This window comes from the organism of the source record quoted next, unplaced genomic scaffold (assembly GCF_019419815.1).
Source record: "Pyrus x bretschneideri cultivar Hongxiangsu unplaced genomic scaffold, Pyrus_bretschneideri_v1 Contig47, whole genome shotgun sequence".
NCBI lineage: Eukaryota > Viridiplantae > Streptophyta > Magnoliopsida > Rosales > Rosaceae > Pyrus > Pyrus x bretschneideri.
In genome coordinates, this window is record NW_025999784.1 from 3,209,728 (window position 1) to 3,228,099 (window position 18,372).

General features: G+C 39.8%; 1 protein-coding gene across 1 annotated transcript; it reads right to left on the bottom strand.

Annotated features, from left to right (window-relative positions):
• Positions 1-54: 54 nt before the first annotated feature.
• On the bottom strand, positions 55-3,849 carry LOC103956192 (apyrase 2). The gene is made up of 7 exons (XM_009368139.3): positions 2,754-3,849; positions 2,556-2,648; positions 1,957-2,162; positions 1,701-1,792; positions 1,033-1,250; positions 694-883; positions 55-589 (listed from the first exon to the last, which is right to left on the bottom strand). The coding sequence occupies exons 1-7, from the start codon at positions 3,246-3,248 to the stop codon at positions 477-479; spliced, it is 1,407 nt and encodes a 468-aa protein (XP_009366414.1). The 5' UTR covers positions 3,249-3,849; the 3' UTR covers positions 55-476.
• Between the last annotated feature and the right edge of the window lie 14,523 nt (positions 3,850-18,372).

Genomic DNA, 18,372 nt, shown 5'->3' on the forward strand with positions numbered 1-18,372 from the left:
ACACAAAAACCATCTAAGTAAGAACATGGGTATGATTTCTATTTGCGCATGTAATTAAGGTTCCAACAACTTGAATTCAAGTTGGAAACTCAAATGAAGGAAAATGAACTGAATGGCAAACACAAATTAAAAACAATTGTTTTTTCTCCTACGACAAGGACAGACGCAAACGAAAAATATGGAAATGGTATCACCATTTTGTTTGCTCAGCCGACAAAATTAGTACAACTAATTGAATCAAATTGTTCTCTAAAGAATAGTTAAGTCTGAATAATTACAAATGAAAACAAATTCAACTATATTCTCTCATTATTCCCATAATTATAGACCAAATCCAATTCCCAATTCAGCCCAATATCAGTTTATGAGGTCGGCTTCTGAGGCAGTACTGATCATGGAGCTCAAAGACCGCCGGTGCCAAAAATTCAAGGGCTTGTCTTTCCAATAGGTGATTCAGCTGATAATGTAACTTGCATTTATAATGAGGACACAGCCTCTATGGCACTCCCTAGTGGCCATGCAGCTTCAACCAAGGAATTTTGATACTCAACTTTCTTCACCAATGTAATCTCTTGCCAGGGATCAAGACCTGATTAAGATATTGAAGCAACCGGTACGAACATATTAGAATTTTATTTAGATGAAACGTCATTTTCCAACTTGCTTAACTCAGTAAGTATAACTAAGACCTACCAAATCCATCCACAAGCAATGTAGATTGGTAGACTAGATCCATGCACAAGAATGGCAGGTTTCCCTCCTCAACTTGTGGATATGTTGATTTAGCATCCTCAAGTTTAGTTTCACAAGCACGCTTAGCTGCCTCCTCAAAGTTACCAGGGTGAACTTTGGCAACAGGTTCGTCTGGGTTAACAAAACCAGCCTGCATTTGTACAACATTTTTTTTGTTTTTTTGGTAAGGCATTTGTATAATAAGTGGTTAGCAAAAACATTTTGTTGTCTAAAATAAACCATGAACATTTTCATGCACATCAAAGTAATAATATATAAAAATCAAGAATGGTGAAATACCTCAGCAGCTCTGTCAAAGAAAAATGAAGCCACAAATAGGTTCCTTTGTCCATCCCCTCCTCCACCGTTCCATACCCCACCAAATGTGCACTTCATGTGTGAACATGTCGCTTCGTTTACTTTGAGTGCCTTTGTAACTACCCCCCTGCACTCCTCAACACTTGATCCAGATGAGGAAGCTGATGCTTTATAAGATTGTCCTCCATATGTGTAAGAACCTGAACAACATACCAAGATTTCCCAACAAACAGCATATTATGCACTAAATCCACAACACAGAAAGTAAAAACAATATAGAGCTGCCACCCCACATCAGATGATTTCTCACTCATTTAAAATATAGAACAATGGTCAATGTTCTGCAGTCAACAGAGTTGCAGACTTTACGACAATTTTGATATATTCCAGAGGAGCATTGTATACAAAACAAAGATATAACAAAAAATATTTAAAAGCTAGATGGTTCAGCTAGAGGGATGAAGAACAAGACTTGGGATTTAAAATATAAGAAAAAAGATAGTTGTTCAGATGAAAATGGAGCAACTCTTGTTTTGTTGTTTGTTCTTGAGTTTTTGTTAACTTCTTGTCCACTTGTGTATTTTTATTGTCTTGAGCAATAAAATGTCGTTTCTTTCTCAAAAAAGAGAAAATGGAGCAACTCAGCATACCATAATATCCAGCTAAGATGCAGGGGTTGGCAGAATCTTCAGAAACCTTTAAAATCTCTGCTCGAGCTGCTAGTAACCCGTAATGCAAGTAACTGCATACAAAAAATACAAAAGCAATTAACCTAGGAAAACCGTTCTACAGTAGTTATGTTACAACGAAGTCAAGGAAACTAATGCATGCAATAAACAAAATAATGAATTATTAATACACAAAACCAAATCCTGACATCAATTAAGCAGAAGGAAAGAGGAAAACCTGTGAACATAAAGGTTATATTTAGCTCCTTTAAGATTCATTTCCCTTACATATACATCCTCTCCATCTGATAACTTGGGTGCTTTTGCAGCATCCGCCTCTGAGATAGCATAAGCCATCTGAACAGATCCACCCCCAAGGTCAACCACCCCTACAGTATCTGAATATTTCTTCCCCAAATTTCCTAGTAGATAGTTTATTGTCACCTGAAAAACAAGAAGGAAGTTAACGTGTAGCCATGACTGCTCTTGTTTTTTTTTTTTTTTTTTTCTTTTCCATTTCTTTTTAGTTTCAGATAAATAATATATGTGCACATTGCTTCCCCAAAATTTTGTTACCATACTCTCTCTCACATACGCAAGCTTCCCGGATAACAAATTTCAAAACGAGCTTGGTTTTCCAAAATTGTTGAGTTATTGGATGTACTTAGACAGTCTAGCATACACAAATGAATAACTAGATATGACAGAATCAAGTACTGTGATCCAAAGTGCTGAATCATAATTATTCTTCTTCTGTATAAGAAGGCATTTTACAGATACTATAGGTACGGGTACAGCTAGTATATAAATGAGTTCAAAAATTGGAGTAAAACGTACCCACTGGAAAGAACCCTCTTGAGTTCCATCAATGACAGTAACGGCATCAGGGCGGGAGCTGAGGCTGCTTCTTTGTTTGAGCAGATCCCTAACCTTTTGAAATTTGAATTATTAACATAACAAACATATGAATGAAACAGTGAACGCTTTCGAAAATTAACGAAATTGCAATTTCCAAACAAGAAAAAAGATGCATACGGCCTGGAGAATGCGGTCAGAAGCATCGCCCTTCAAAGCCCTCAGGCCAGCCGTAGCCCCAACGCGGACGGGAGTGAAGGAACGTAGCTCCTTGGGAACTGCGCTCTCAGCCTTATCGAGAAGACTGGTGAGGGACTCGGCAGCAGAGCGAGGGTCCTTGGCATAAGCGCTCAGGCCAGGCTTGACCTGAAGAAAGAGCTCGAGATCTTTGCCGATGGGAAGGAGCTGAAGGTTGTGGTCGAAGCAGAAGACGTGGACGCGGCTGCCGGAGCTGCCGGCGTCGAAGATCACGGCGAAGGAGGCCTTGGAAGGCAGCTTGCGGGGGAGCTGGTTGCTCAAATTACCCCCCGGAGGCATGACGTAGAGGACCATGGTAAGGAGGAGGAGAGGGATTGAGATGACGAGGATGACGCTCCTGTATCTGTATATTCTGTCGGAGAGGGAGTCGTACTGGGGATTCCCCATTCCGATTCCCCTGCCGGGACGCTTGAGCATCTTGTTTTCGGAGTCGGAGAGGGGGTCGGGATCGGAGGGTGGAGAATTGGTCTGGATCAGATTCTGAGCCTCGATCAGTTCAGCCGAGGAAGGCGATCTGTATCGGATCTGACCGTTGAGATTGAGGGGCTGCTGCTTCCCTTCCTCCAGATTTGAGTATTAGTCCTGGGATTAAATAATCCCAAACTGTCCCAGTCTCTTTCTTCTTGACCAACTCCTCAACTGCTGGTGCCTGCTGCCTGCTGGGATCTAAATAAAATGTCCTCTCTCTCCTCTCTCCAAGTCCACAATGCCTGCCGCCCTTTATCAGAATATGAATATCGTCAGAGAGAAGCCACTGCAGTCGTCTGCACTGCAAGAGCAAAGAGCAAATGGCTTTTTTTTCAGGATCTTTGCAAACTTGGGATGAATTGAATTCTATATATATGAATGAACGACTGAACCAACATTAGCATTACGCCTCATGGCTGACCCTCTCTGCCTAGACATTTTTATTTTTATAAAAAAAAACCCATAAATAATAAGAAAAAAATTAGGAAAACAAAAAACGCTTGGGCGATGCCGCGATGTGAAGGGTACAGAGAAAGAATTTCATTAAAACTAATATTTGCTTACCCACTTTGTGGGTATGAATATATTTTTTTAGAAAATGAGAAGGGAAATAGGAGAGAGAGAATGTGGGGGAGTGGGAGGTATTTGTTTTCTGTTTTTTTTTTTTTTTTTTTTTAAATATTAAAGGTATTTTAACATCACATGTAGGTGAGGTTTCAATAAAAAATAATAAAATTTGGACCTATGAAATTACATTATTGCCCATCATTTTTTTTGTGTGATAGAAGACTAATTTATCTTTTCACCTTCTTTTGGTTGACAAAGAGGATTTCCATTAATTAGTAAAGATTACAACAAACCTCACATTTCTTCTAATTATCGTAAAGTTCTTCATGCCACCATATTAGGTATGGGTTGGGTTGGTTACTTGGTCCCTTCTATACCTAACTCCAATGGTTTGGGTTAAAATTCAAAATTTAAGTTTTTTTTTTCGTAGTATATTGATATATTTTACACTAAAGAGATGGGGAGTTCGGTTAAGCCACACAATAGGCAACCTAATTTGGTATCGAATTCGCCATCTACGAGATTCAAACCTAAGACTTATCACTTCCAAGTGAAGAGGAATACCACCAGACCGTAGTACTGAGTGGCTTCAAAATTTAAGTTTTAAACTCATATAAAGCTTCTCCAATGACACACCCCGACCTAGATCGAGGCATGCTGGCCCTGATGTGAGAGTGACGTAACCATGTGCACAATGCGGAAGCAATATTGATATAGAGAAATACGAATAAATAAAAACCAAGTTACCAACAATACTAGCTAAGAAAAGGTGCTAGTGCGAGATTAAGTGTGAAATACACAACCAGAGCATAAATAACCTAGGTGCAGTCCGATAGGACAAGTACTAATTATACAACACCCAAAGGTGATCCTACATTTGTGAATTCTGTCAGAACCTCCACTGGAAACCTCGTAAGCCACCAACGATAACTCCTACCTAGAATTTGAAGGGGCGCAAAACAGAAAGTGTGAGTGGGCAAAAACAAAGCTTTTCAAAACCATTTCATTTCTCAAATGTTCTAACCCCTCGCCGTAAAACCTGTATAATTTCCCATAAAATAGAATATATATATATATATATATTCATATCTTAGAACCATGCTCAACAAGCTTTAATCATAAATATGTCATGCCAAATATCTCAATACAATAGAATAAGTAACTCAGGTAAAATAGATCAATGAGAAATAACATATCAGCCTAATCCACCTAAAGTGGCATGTACGACTGAACTCCTAGCTCATACATCATGCCTGCACACGAGTTGGAACCACCTATAGTGGTCTGTATGACAGGACTGGTTGTAAATAAATGCGCTCTACTGCTACGATCACGTGAAGATTGTGCGAATAATCGCAGGTCACCTACAAGTCGGAACCACCTATAGTGGTTTGTACGACAGGACTGTGCACCTAACTTGGATCCAAGGTGAGCCTATGGTGCGGGAGGTGAACATCACGTGAAGGACTGTGCCATAACCATGGCGGGAGCACTAACACCGGGGTGCAGGTTTATGAGCTCTCAACACATCTCACATAATCATCAATTTACATAAACAATCTACAACTCACCTGGTACTTACTTAAGCGTTCACAGCGTCAAATCACATTTATGCATACCATATTAATTCAATGATCTACGTATAAATCAATATGAATGGCATTTCTAAACACAAATTCGTTTAAATTGATTTGCTGGGAAAAATCTCAAGTATATAGGTATATATGGAAAACCAAAAGCCCACTCACTGGTATGTAGAAGGATCGTAGCCTCCAAGCCTCGATTGATTAAGCTCATCCTGAGGATAGGTCTCACCTATATGTGAAACAACTATAAAAACGTTAATTTAAAACACATAAATGAAACTAGCTAATAACTTCTCAAACATTGCTCAAATGGGGTGTTTGAATATACCAACGTGATTTACTCAACACCACGAGCATCCCCATATTAATATACCAACATGATATACTCAACACCACGAGCATCCCTATATTTTTAGAAAAATTTTCCGACCACACACGCACTGGCCAAGGCACGGCCAGACACTCCCCCACGTGTGGCCAACCCTAACGGAATAGTTAACTGCCGTTAGGAATATTTTGTTACAATCTTAACAGAAGTTAACGGTGTTACCTGACGCCGTTAGAACATTCCATCAACTCTGACAGAATATTCATCTCCTTCTCCGACGAGCCTCGCCGGTTGCCGCCGTCAGTAACTTGAATTTTCGCCGATTTCTAGAAACACTTTAAAACTTCATATCTTTCTCATTTCTTAACCAAAAATCATGAAATTTGTACCAAAATGAAGCTTACAACGAGTAGAACAAAACCTTACCACTTTTAGCACTAAATCCAACAGAATCTCGCTGGAAAAACCCACGATAATCTAGCCACTTCTGCAACTCGATAAACTCGAGCTTCCTGATGTCCAAAACACTTCAAAATTACTCCACAAGCTTCGTGAAGATGTTCTAAAGCTTCCTAGAACCTTAAAACTCGAAGAAAAGTCCACGATCATGAATGCATGAACAGTGCACCAAATCGAGAATTCTTGGTTCTCGGGTTTTTGAAGGCTTCACGTCCAACCAAGGGTATGGATGAGTTCCTGGGCTTGCTAAGAGTCCAAAACCAACCTTCAAATCTTCGATCCATGCATGAAATGATTGGTCCAAGGTTTGTCCATACAACTGTACGGAAAATGGATGAAATCCGAAAGAAGGAGAGAGAGAGAGAGAGTCAACGGAGAGGTTTGGGTGTGTGTGTGTGGTCCAGTTTGCAACCAACCAAAAACAAGAAAACAAACCTAAGTCTAAGTTCCTAATTGGTTCCAAAATATTAGGGACTTAACATAAATTGGCCCACAACCAAAACATATCACCCACAACACCAATTAACATCCAAGGGCAATTTAGTCTTTTCACACCACCGATAAAAATAATTCGGGATGTGTTGTCACATCCAAGGTTAGTGGCGTTGGGACCTAGTTGCTAACATTGTTAGCCATTTGCAGAAAGACAAACGACTACCCACGTGGTTGGACTGTTAGTTTAACCAACAATCTAGATTCAATATGTTTTCAAATCAAATTTATAAATACATTAAATCTAACGATTGTGATAAAAAATCTAATGGTAAAAAGAAAATCTAACAACCCAACATTAATTCCATCAGCTAAAACAATTAAAAAAATTATCTAAATCAAAATTCATCCAATAACTCTATAAATACCTATGTATTTTTTCAGACATCCACACAAAATTCACTTTTGTCAAACAATTCTTCCTTTTTTTTTCTTTCTATCCACCTATGTATTTCTATTTAAGAATGGTGGGTTGTGTGGTTTTGCATGTTCTTTCATTTGGTGCATATGCGTAACTATGAGATAGGTTTAATGCTTTTTCATTATTCATCGAAAATTAAATATTTTTAGGTTAAAATGTTTACAAAACTATATTAGGATTATTTACATAAAGTTTATTTTTTAAAAAGTTACCAAAAAAAATTAAGTTAAACTAATTCTTTAATAATTTCGGTATAAAATTTTAAGCTAAAACTGTTGCAGGAGGGTTAAAACCTAAATTTTTAAGAAAATTTAGGTTTTAACCCCAGTCATTGGAGTTTGTCTTAGAGGTGAATTTCACTTTACATTAGTGATTTAAACAAGGTAGTGTTATCCACACACCCATTTTTACTTATCACACACCTCTCTCTCAGTTTTCAGTCGTTAGATCAAATAAATTGAAGAAAATCAATGATAAAAATTTACAAGACTATGTGAGAAGCAAGCAAGGTTCTAAAAAATGTTAGGTGCTAGTCAAGCGGCAGGTAGGAGCGTAGCGCCTAGGCGGCCTAGGCGGATTTATGTAAATTTATTATATATGTTGTAAATAAGTTCATAGTTACACTTAAAAAAACCTATACTTGTATGGATAATAAAAGAATGACAAAATGCAAAAATAAAACTAGAAGAATACACAAAGTACATCCATCCAACAAGTTCAATATTTAAAAAACAATAAGCATATACTCGTAATGAGGAGAACTCTTGGATGACAGACTAAATTCTTCTTGTTCATGATCATTGCATTGCATTTGACATAGACTAAACTATTTAACGTTATTGTACCTAGTTTATTTCTTTTTTTTTTTTTTTTTTTGTATGTATCCCCTCAAAAGTTCTCCAATTCATTTCACAATTGGATGAACTTGTAGTCGATCCATCATTTGCAAATTAGGTACACCATTTCCATATGTATACCACAATGAAACTAAAAAATAAAAAAATACACAATTAATAAAATAAAATAAAACCAAATCCGCCTAGGACCGCCTAACCTGCCTAGGCGCCGCCTAGGACCTCCTAGGCAACTGCCTAGCTCAAGACCAATTTTTTGAAATGATTTTCTCTAAATCAAGGCGGGCCTTCACCGCCTAGGCCAATTTTTAAAACACTGGTGAGAAGTAAAAATAAGTATGTGAATAGCAACTATCCCTTAGTTATTGTTTGAACTTTCAACCCGTATTTACCTTTTCAAAGTTTTTTTTTTCAGTCATTTTGGAGACATTTCATAATAAAGTTCAGCTTAAGAGGATTTCCATCTATTTTAGTGAATTTGGCTCTTAGGGAGAATTGGGGGGAGTTATGTGAATAGTGAATTACCTTGCAAAAGATTAAATTACTCTCTACCAATTATAAATAGTTCACAATGATCATTTTATTTTTATTCATGATTCAACTATTTAATAATTTTTTTTTCTTTTTAAAGGGAGACAACTAGTAGCAAGTCATGTTCATTCATCCAGTCCGGGGGCCGAAAAGACTCAGAGGCATAAATTTATATAACTGTACCATGGGTCTATAATTTATTTCGCTGAATAGGTTATCTGTCATGAATTGTGTGGTTCTCTGGTGGAACATATTTTCAGAGCTCGCTACTGTCCTACGATGGCGCTACTAGAGGCAGGTGAGGGATCTTGTCCATCTTTTGTATGGTGCTCCTTACTTTAGTAAGGACCTCTTGTTGCGGGGAATACATAGAGGGTTGGCAATGGGGTGGCTTTGAGTATCTATGGTGAGCCATGGATTCCAAAACCTATGAACTTTCAGATATGTTCACCACCTCGATTGTTGAGAACTAGCCGGTTTTTTATCTAACAAATGGTCTAGGGGAGTGGAACGAGGAATTGTTGCATTTTGTATTTTTTTTTCGGAGGAAATGGAGGCACTCATGCAAATTTCGCTGGAGCCTCAACGGAGTGGACATTAATATAGCATTACGAGACGCATGGGCGGCGTACGGTTAAAAGCGGGTATTCACTTGCACGCTAGTTAAAAGAACGCGATAGATGTACAGTGAAAGCGTTGAGTGGTAGAGATATAAATGTGTGGCGTAGTTTTTAGGGCGCCAAATAAAATCAAGTTCTTAATGTGGAAAGCTATCAGTAAGTTTGTCCTTGTAACATGGTTGTGGTAATAAAAATCACGTCATCTTCAGTCTTGATGAAATTGTACCTACAAACCAAATAAATATCTTTGATCAAAGCCAAAGTCTCACACTCTCACGAGGTGGGTGAGAAGGTTTGGTCATGGATTTTTGATACCTAAGTCAATTTCTTTGAAAAGAGAGAGTTTAGGGCTTAAGTGTGTAGCAAAAATTACCAGGAACTGGTGGAGATGAGATATTTATAAAGATAGGGGGCGGCCACGTGTGTAAAGTTTTGCCCTACACGTAACGACATCTAATTGGCCAAAGATTTGAACTGTTAAATAGCGTCTAGGGATTGTCTTGGAAATATCCTTAATTAGATATGATTGAGAATCCTTACTTGTTTGAGTTGATTTTCAAGAAGGAAAGTATTAAAGATAGGACTTAGTAATTAATTCTATCTTTAATGATTGTGATGTCGTAGTCAGCTGCTCTAGCCTCCGGGGAAGTTGGATTGTGTGTGAAAATCTTTGTGGGCTCTACCCATTTAATGAAATCATTCTTGTCTTCTTCGGAATAAAGTTCACTTGTCGGCTCTACAGGTTTTGGAAATATTTTGGCTCCATGATGAGTAGATTTTATATTATATATTTAAGCCTAATCTTAGTTTTTTTTTTTTTTTGGGTTATTATTTTGGAATAATTTTGATACTTTGAATTGTATTTTCAATATAGGACTTTCGAATTTCTCTGGAGAAAAAAAGTAATCAAATGGATGAATTTTGGAGTAATTCTAGTTGAAAGATGTTTGTGAGTCGCTTAGCTTGATTGTATCAAAATATTAGATTTTTCCAGCAAGCGGTTATTTTTTTACTATAGAATAAAGGAGTAGTGCATATTGCTGGAAAAGTAACGTTTTGGGTTTGATTTCGAGTTTTGGAGCCCAATATGGGCCTATTTTGGTTTCGGCCCCTTCTGGAGATGTGTTCAGAATGTTTCAATCTTTAAAACAAGCTGTCATGGGCAGGATTTGGAGGAGATTTGAGGCTAAAACGTGGCTGAATAGTTCCCTTACAGATTCTCCTAGCTTAATTAGGATTTTATTCTCTAGTATATTTTATTATTATTTGGTTTCCTAATTGGATCCAAAGACTTTTATTTAAGGAATTATGTGATAGCTTTGGAGAGGGATATAAGGCGTTGGCCAGCTCTAGCTTTACTACTTCTTCTTTTATGCGACTTTGGAGATAAGGAAATTCGTTAGGGTTCTCGAAGATTTTCAGACTTTTACTTTAAGGTGTTTTCAATCCTTTTATTTATAATAATATTTTCTATGATCTAATTATGAATATGCGTAACTAATCCCTTTTGCTAGGGTGAAGTCTTGAGCCTTAGAATGAATATGTAATTTTTATTTAATTGCTTATAATTGATTACATGCATGCTTTGAATTATTGATCATCGTTTTAAACCATTTAATTGTCTTAATGACTGATCACTATTAGGATCTTTAGAAAAGTAATTCGATGAAATTCAGTCAGAATATCATTGGAGAATTGGGTTTTGCTTCTTGTGGTTAATAATTGTAATTTCACTTAAGATGAATATCACGTCTTAGGAGTTGCATGGTTTTTCAGAGGGTTTTCATAGAACTTAATGAGTCTTGCATGTTTATTTTTTATCTGAATATCACAGACGGATTGCATGTTAGATATACGTTCTTGCTTGAATATCACGAGGAGAATATGTATTAGGAAAACCTAACATTTAAAGTTGCATGTGTAAATCATAAATAATTGATAAAAATACATAGAATTGCCAGGTGATGGCAGAATCCTAGTGCTTTTATAAATTGGTATTAAAAAACTCTTTTCTTGTATCTTCTTAATTTTGGCCGAATTTGCTACTTGGTTTTAATTAAAATTCGTTTTTAATATTACCCGAAGTCAAAATCATATTTCTAAATATTTTAGTTTTAAGTAGTTAATTAGGAATTTGTTTTACATAAATTATTAAATAGTCCTTGTGGAGAACGACCTTACATGAACATCTATACTACAACATCCTGGTACTCTTACAAGTATTTTGTTTAATTTTAACCTCCTTTACGTAGATAATAAAAATCCAATCACTCCACAATGGTAATTTTTCATAATAAGTTGATCCCATCACCGGTGTGTCATAAGTGTGGTATGGCAATGGAGACAATGTTGCATGTCATTCGGGAACGTGAAAAGTCACAAGAAATATGGAAGTCTACGGGTGGGTGGAAGTTCATGATGAATGGAAATCGCATGATTTTATGCACTTGTGGCTCACAATCATTTTGTCTGGCAATTGAGATGATCGTATTTTTTTTTGCTATGGTGTAGAGTATTTGGATAGTGAAATGTGAAATGTTTTTTACGGTAAGAAGCTAACAAGTCATGATATTAGAAAGTGGGCGGAGTACCTTCTTCTTGAAATTTAGGTGACAAACCAACACAATGCATCAGGGCTGGGACGTTCGATGTTGGAGTTGAGATGGCCGCATTCCCCAGTGGGGGTATTCAAACTCAATGTTGATGGTGCAATCTCTTTGAAAGGTTTGAATAGAGGTGTTGGTGCTGTTATTCGAGATGAAGATGAAGTTTTCATGGCATGTTGCTCGAAACAAGATCTTGTCTGTTTCGATGCTTCGACAACAGAATTGTGGCAGCAAAGGAGGGATTGGTATTTGCATATGACGTTGGGTTTCATGTTATTATTTGGAACTTGATCCTAAAGAGGTGTGGACTTGATTAGTGCAGTTTGTGTGCGTCTCAATAGAGATGGCAGTATTTTAGAGGAGTTTGATGACTTGAAGAGTAGGTTCAGTCTTTTTATTCTGTCGAAGCAGTGACACAAATGTAACATGGTGACTCATGAATTAGCAACATATGGACTTAGCAATGAAGCTTTTAATACAAGGATGGAGGAGGAAACACTTTCTCCCTTCCTTGAAAGTGATTCGAAAAATGATAGTTGATTGTAATTGGAAGCAAGATGGTTTGTCTTTTTTTTCTTTTTTGTTTTTTTTTTTTTCCTGTCATACGATGGATTTTGTTAAATTAGATGTTAGATTAGTCACCAACGGGATTTGAACACGCCTCGTCATGCAAGGACTCAGCAACTTTTCACCACTGTGGTAAATGACCACTTGCGGAAGCAAGATGGTTAAGCACTATTTTTCTTCTATTTTGGAGGTTTTTATAGAGGCCCATTTGACTCCCACAAGCTCTCTATACTCTATTTTATGCAGCAATGAAAAACTCAATTTTTATCTAAGACCTACTACAATCTTTGGAGTAAAACTTAAATTTTAGGTTTTAAACCTACCCCAACCTGGTTCAGCCCTTGGGTCAAAAATGAGTTTTAACTCAAAACTCATTTTTAGGGTAAATTTAGTCCAGAATTCCCCCTAGGTTAGTGGGTTGACCCACCATATATTTGTAATTTTTTTTTTTTTTTGGGTTTTTTAACTGTAGTCATTCAAGAAGATTGAAATTCAAAATAAACCTAGTGTTAGATTACATATTGATTATAATCCCTTGATGTGTCTTTAATTCATAATAATAAATGTGCATTTTATTTAATCTCTCCCCATTAAATATTTAAATTTATTACTACACAAATTTTAATTCATTTTTTGACAAAATAGAGTTTTTTAATTTATTATTTTTATTTAACATTCTTCAAACTTGAAAGACTCAATTAATGTACCTAAATGTAGTACTGAAATATGTGTACAGAAATCTATTATGTTGAACTAATGTATTTACATGTTAGTACCGAAATGTATGTACCAAAATATATGCACCAAAATGTATTATATTAAATTAATGTACCTAAATGTGTATACTGAAATGTGTTATATTGAATTAATGTACCTAAATGTTTATATCGAAATGTATGTACCAAAATGTGTGTACCTAAATGTATGCAACGAAATGTATTATAATGAATTTAATGTATCTAAATGAAGAAGACAAAGTACATCGAAATATATTGTATAACAAAAATTAGTTTATCTAAATGTTTACAACAAAATATATTACAATAAATGAAATGAAAATTGTGGATGCAAATTTCCGCCTTCTCCTTCTTGGACAAAATTGCACCTACAAAATAAATAACACATTTAGTCAAGGCCAAAATGTGACATCCCACATCGCCCAGGGGAGTGATCCTTATATATTCCCATCCCTACCTAGCACGAGGCCTTTTGGGAGCTTACTGGCTTCGGGTTCTGTAGGAACTCCGAAGTTAAGCGAGAAAGGGGCTAAAGCAATCCCATGATCGGTGACCCACTGGGAAGTTGCTCGTGAGTTCCCAAAAACAAAACCGTGAGGGAATGGTAAGCACAAAGCGGACAATATCGTGTTACGGTGGTGGAACGGGCACGGGAAGTGATCCCCCCCGGGCCGGGATGTGACAATTTGGTATTAGAGCCTAACCCTAGCCGCGTATGTGCCGACAAGGACGTCGGGCCCCTAAGGGGGATGGATTGTGACATCCCACATCGCCCAAGGGAGTGATCCTTATATATTCTCATCCTTACCTAGCACGAGGTCTTTTGGGAGCTCACTGGCTTCGGGTTCCGTAGGAACTTCGAAGTTAAGCGAGAAGGGGGCTAGAGCAATCCCATAACGGGTGACCCACTGGGAAGTTGCTCGTGAGTTCCCAAAAACAAAACCATAAGGGAATGGTAAGCCCAAAGCGGACAATAGCATGCTACGGTGGTAGAGCGGGCCCCGGAAATGGTCTCCCTCGGGCTGGGATATGACAATTTGGTATTAGAGCATAACCCCGGTCGCTTGTGTGCCGACAAGGACGTCGAGCCCTTAAGGGAGGTGGATTGTGACATCCCACATCACCCAGGGGAGTGATCCTTATATGTATATTTCCATCCCTACCTACCATGAGGCCTTTTGGGAGCTCACTGGCTTCGGGTTCCATAGGAACAACGAAGTTAAGCGAGTAGCGCGCGAGAGCACTCCCAGGATAGGTGACCCATCGAGAAGTTCTCGTGTGAGTTCCCAAAAACAAAACTGTGAGGGCGTGGCCTGGGAAGTGATCCGCCTCAGGCTGGGATGTGACAATTGGAACTCACGAGCAATTTCCTAGTGGGTCACCCATCATGGGATTGCTCTAGCCCCTTTCTCACTTAACTTCGGAGTTCCAACGGAACCCGAAGCCAGTGAGCTTCCAAAAAGTCTCGTGCTAGGTAGGGATGGGAATATATATATAAGGATCACTCCCCTGGGCGATGTGGGATGTTACATTCCACCTCCCTTAAGGGCCCGAAGTCCTCATCGGCACACCACGGCCAGGGTTAGGCTCTGATACCAAATTGTCACCTCCCAACCTGGGGGGACCACTTCCCCGGCCCACTCCACCACTGTAGCACGATATTGTCGCTTTGGGCTTACCATTCAAATTGTCACATCCCGATCCGGGGCGGATCACTTCCCTGGACGATGTGGGATGTCACAATCCACCCCCTTAGGGGCTCGACGTCCTCGTCGGCACACACGCGGCCAAGGTTAGGCTCTAATACCAAATTGTCACATCCTGGCCCGGGGAGGACCACTTCCCAAGCCCGCTTCACCACCATAGCACAATATTATCCACTTTGGGTTTACCATTCCCTCACAGTTTTGTTTTTGGGAACTCACGAGCAACTTCCCAGTGGGTCACCCATCATGGGATTGCTCTAGCCCCCTTCTCGCTTAACTTCGGAGTTTCTACGGAACCCGAAGCCAATGAGCTCCCAAAAGGCCTCGTGCTAGGTAGGGATGGGAATATATAAGTATCACTCCCTTGGGCGATGTGGGATGTCATAATCCACCCCTCTTAGGGGCCTGACGTCATCGTCGGCACACACGCGACCAGGGTTAGGCTCTAATACCAAATTGTCACATCCCAGCCCATTGTAACATCCCACATCACCCAGGGGAGTGATCCTTATATGTATATTCTCATCTCTACCTAGCACGAGGCCTTTTGGGAGCTCACTGGCTTCGGGTTCCATCGGAACTCCGAAGTTAAGCGAGTAGCGCGCGAGAGCATTCCCAGGATGGGTGACCCATCGGGAAGTTCTCATGTAAGTTCCCAAAAACAAAACCGTGAGGGCGTGGTCAGGGCCCAAAGTGGACAATATTCTGTTACCGTGGAGTTGGGCCCGGGAAGTGGTCCCGCCCGGGCCGGGATGTGACACAAAAAGCCATATGCGCCCATAATGATTTTGGGGGGGGCTTTGGCCAAAGAACCTTCGCTGCCAAAGTTAGAATTTTGAGGGAATAGTGTTTGGAGAATTTTGTAGAGTTTTGCAAGAGATTTAGAAGTAGTTTTTTGAGAGAATGGAGAGCTATTTATAGGGATATGGCCAGCCTTATTAGGAGAATAGGGACCGGCCATTTGTGGTATTTTTTTAGTGTAATTTGTAGTTAATTAGCCATTAATAGATTAATTAGGTAATAAATCCATTAATTGACTAATTAACATAATTTAAAAGAAATGTTTTGGGGGTTATGAAATAATTACCTTGTGGAGAATATAGGATGAAGGTGGATGAAATAGTTTTGAATTTGTTACCTATTTTGGGCACTTTTGACTTGGTTGATGGATGATTACCCGCTGCTCGCACGTAAGAATCCCAGTATCCCTCAAGGGTATTTTTGTCATCTTCTATCAAAAATTCACGTGTCGCCTTGTGATTATTTTTGGCTCCACAAATGCCCCCACACCTATTGGGCTCCTTGCAGAAAAGGGCAACAGGTGTAGAGATTTTCTTGCTTTAGGAAACTTTGGATTGCTTCCTATTTTGATGTAGATTCCATCTTTAATAGAAAATTAGATCCTTCTAGGAAAAGGAAATAAATCTCTCTCAAAGCCTATTTAAGTCCACCTTAAGTGGGTTATTAAATCAACTTTGAAGAGCGATTTATTCTACCCTACAAGAGAGAAAGAGAGAGCTTAGAGGATATTTGTTCCCCCACCTCTAGCAATCTTTTACATCTTGCCCAAGGACCGTATTTCGATGCTTTCTTCGATTTCTTCGTGCCACACTGATGTAAGAAAATTTTCATTTTTCTTGTCTTCTTCGTGGATAGTGTTGTCGTGGGGCAGCCGTCAGGGTGGTGTGACACATCGGTTAGCAGGGGCTAAGAGTCGACTTGGCATGGGCCAAGGGGGTGGTTTGGCAGGGGCCATTGCTTGTGCTACTCGGCTTGATTGAAGCCAAAGATTGGCTCAGCATGGGCCGAGGAAGTGGCATAGCATGGGTAACGGTTTGGGCTGCCACGTCTGAAATGCTTGCCAAAAATGAGGAAACTGCTTGAGTTTGATTTCTCAGCTGTCGTAGATGGAGCAGTCAAGGATAGAGCTACCAAGATCAGAGTTGCTGAAGATGAAGTGTCAGATGAGCGAACTGTTAAGTGTAAAAGTGGTTGCTGCCCCTTAACCATTTATTGCTTAGTTGATCTTCAAGCATTTGATCTTTTGAGCTATGTGGCCTTCTCGCATTGAAGAGCTTACCCAGATGGGTGTCGGGGATTTAGTTTACCCTCTCACACTAGAGAGCAATTAGTTCATCCTCTCGCACTGGAGAGCAAACCCATATGTGTGTCAGGAAATTGGTTTACCCTCTCGCACTGGATAACAATTCATTTATCCTCTCGCGCTGGAAAACAAACCCATATGGGTGTCGGGGAATTGGTTTACCCTCTCACACTAGAGAGCATGGAAATCATTGTCGTGAGTGCAGCTGAGGAAAGCTGGACTGTTGGGACAACTGAAATAATCCTTAGCATGCCCCTGTTCTTGGTAGTTAGGATGGTGTGTCCTTCTGGTACTCGCCTGCCCCCGATGTGCCATTAGGCTGGGCTGCTACATTTGTCGAAACAAAAGTAGTCTTTATATCCAACAATCTATATGGATTAGTCTCGTCTGCTCGATCTTGTCATTGAAAGATAACTCGCTTATGTTGGTCATGTCTCATCAGAGAACCTTGTCAATAGTTTCGTTGCGCGAGAAATTACGCAATCACTCGGTCAGGAGCCTTTATACTTCTTCCTAAATTTGCCTTTATTGGGGGCAGCAGAACTCTCGGTTGCCCCCGGTCGTGACCTGTTGGTCTAGGCTGTTCTTCCATGTGTTCAGTTCGTCTATGTCGCGACTATGGTATGTGTGGTATGTTTCTAGCAGGTGAGGTGGTAACTCGCAGGCTGCTGGTTGAACTTGAATCGGATTGAGTGACTGCTTCTCTCCATCCTTTGTGCTGCTTACTTCGATGTGAGGTAGATGATGCTCCTTGCGGGCCTTGCCGCAAATGAACACTTCGCCTGGAAGGTTGTTCATGTTGATTATTGGAATGTGGCCCCAACCGTGAGTGTATGTTTGGTCGTGGACTTAACTTAGAGTGCACACTTCTCCACGCGCTAAGACGGGAGTATAAGCTATCTCGGGGGTCTAGTCGAGAGTGTACTATGTTAGAACACTCGGTTCATAACTGGTCAAGTGGCTGCTTGCCGGGACGCTGGTGGAGAGGTTTATCTGCCATTGTCCTTCTTTAGGAAACCTCGTCCAGGGCACGTTGGATCTCGGTGCGTTGCAAGAGTTGATTCACCAAGGTTGTCTGTTGTGCAAGGGCGCTCGTCAACTCTATGACTTGTCGAGATAAGTATTGTTCGCCATTTGGATTGGAAGAGCTTGCAAGAAATATGCCTCCTTGAGCAGTGGAAGTGTGGTAGGCTCCGGGCATGGGATTTGAATTAGGAAATGTCAAATCCACGGAGAAACGTGGTGAAAATACCCCTGGCTCGATGGTTGGTCCAGATGGTAAGCTGGGCCACGATAGTGGACTACTCGGTGGAAGCAAGCGGGGCCACGGAAGCAGGCTGGGCTACGAGAGTAGGCTACTCGGTGGGAGCAGGCGGGGCCACAAAAGCAGGCTGAGCCATGAGAGTAGGCTGAGCCACAAGAACAGGCTAGATCACAAGAGTGGGCTGTTTGGCGGGAACATGTTGGGCCATGAGAGTGGGCTGCTCGGCGTATG

Coding starts and splice junctions, on each gene's coding strand:
- LOC103956192 (XM_009368139.3), bottom strand. CDS start 3,248: ATGCTCAAGCGTCCCGGCAGGGGAATCGGAATGGGGAATCCCCAGTAC. Junction 2,649..2,753: donor CTGACCGCATTCTCCAGGCC/GTATGCATCTTT, acceptor AAATTTCAAAAG/GTTAGGGATCTGCTCAAACA. Junction 590..693: donor ATTGCTTGTGGATGGATTTG/GTAGGTCTTAGT, acceptor TATCTTAATCAG/GTCTTGATCCCTGGCAAGAG.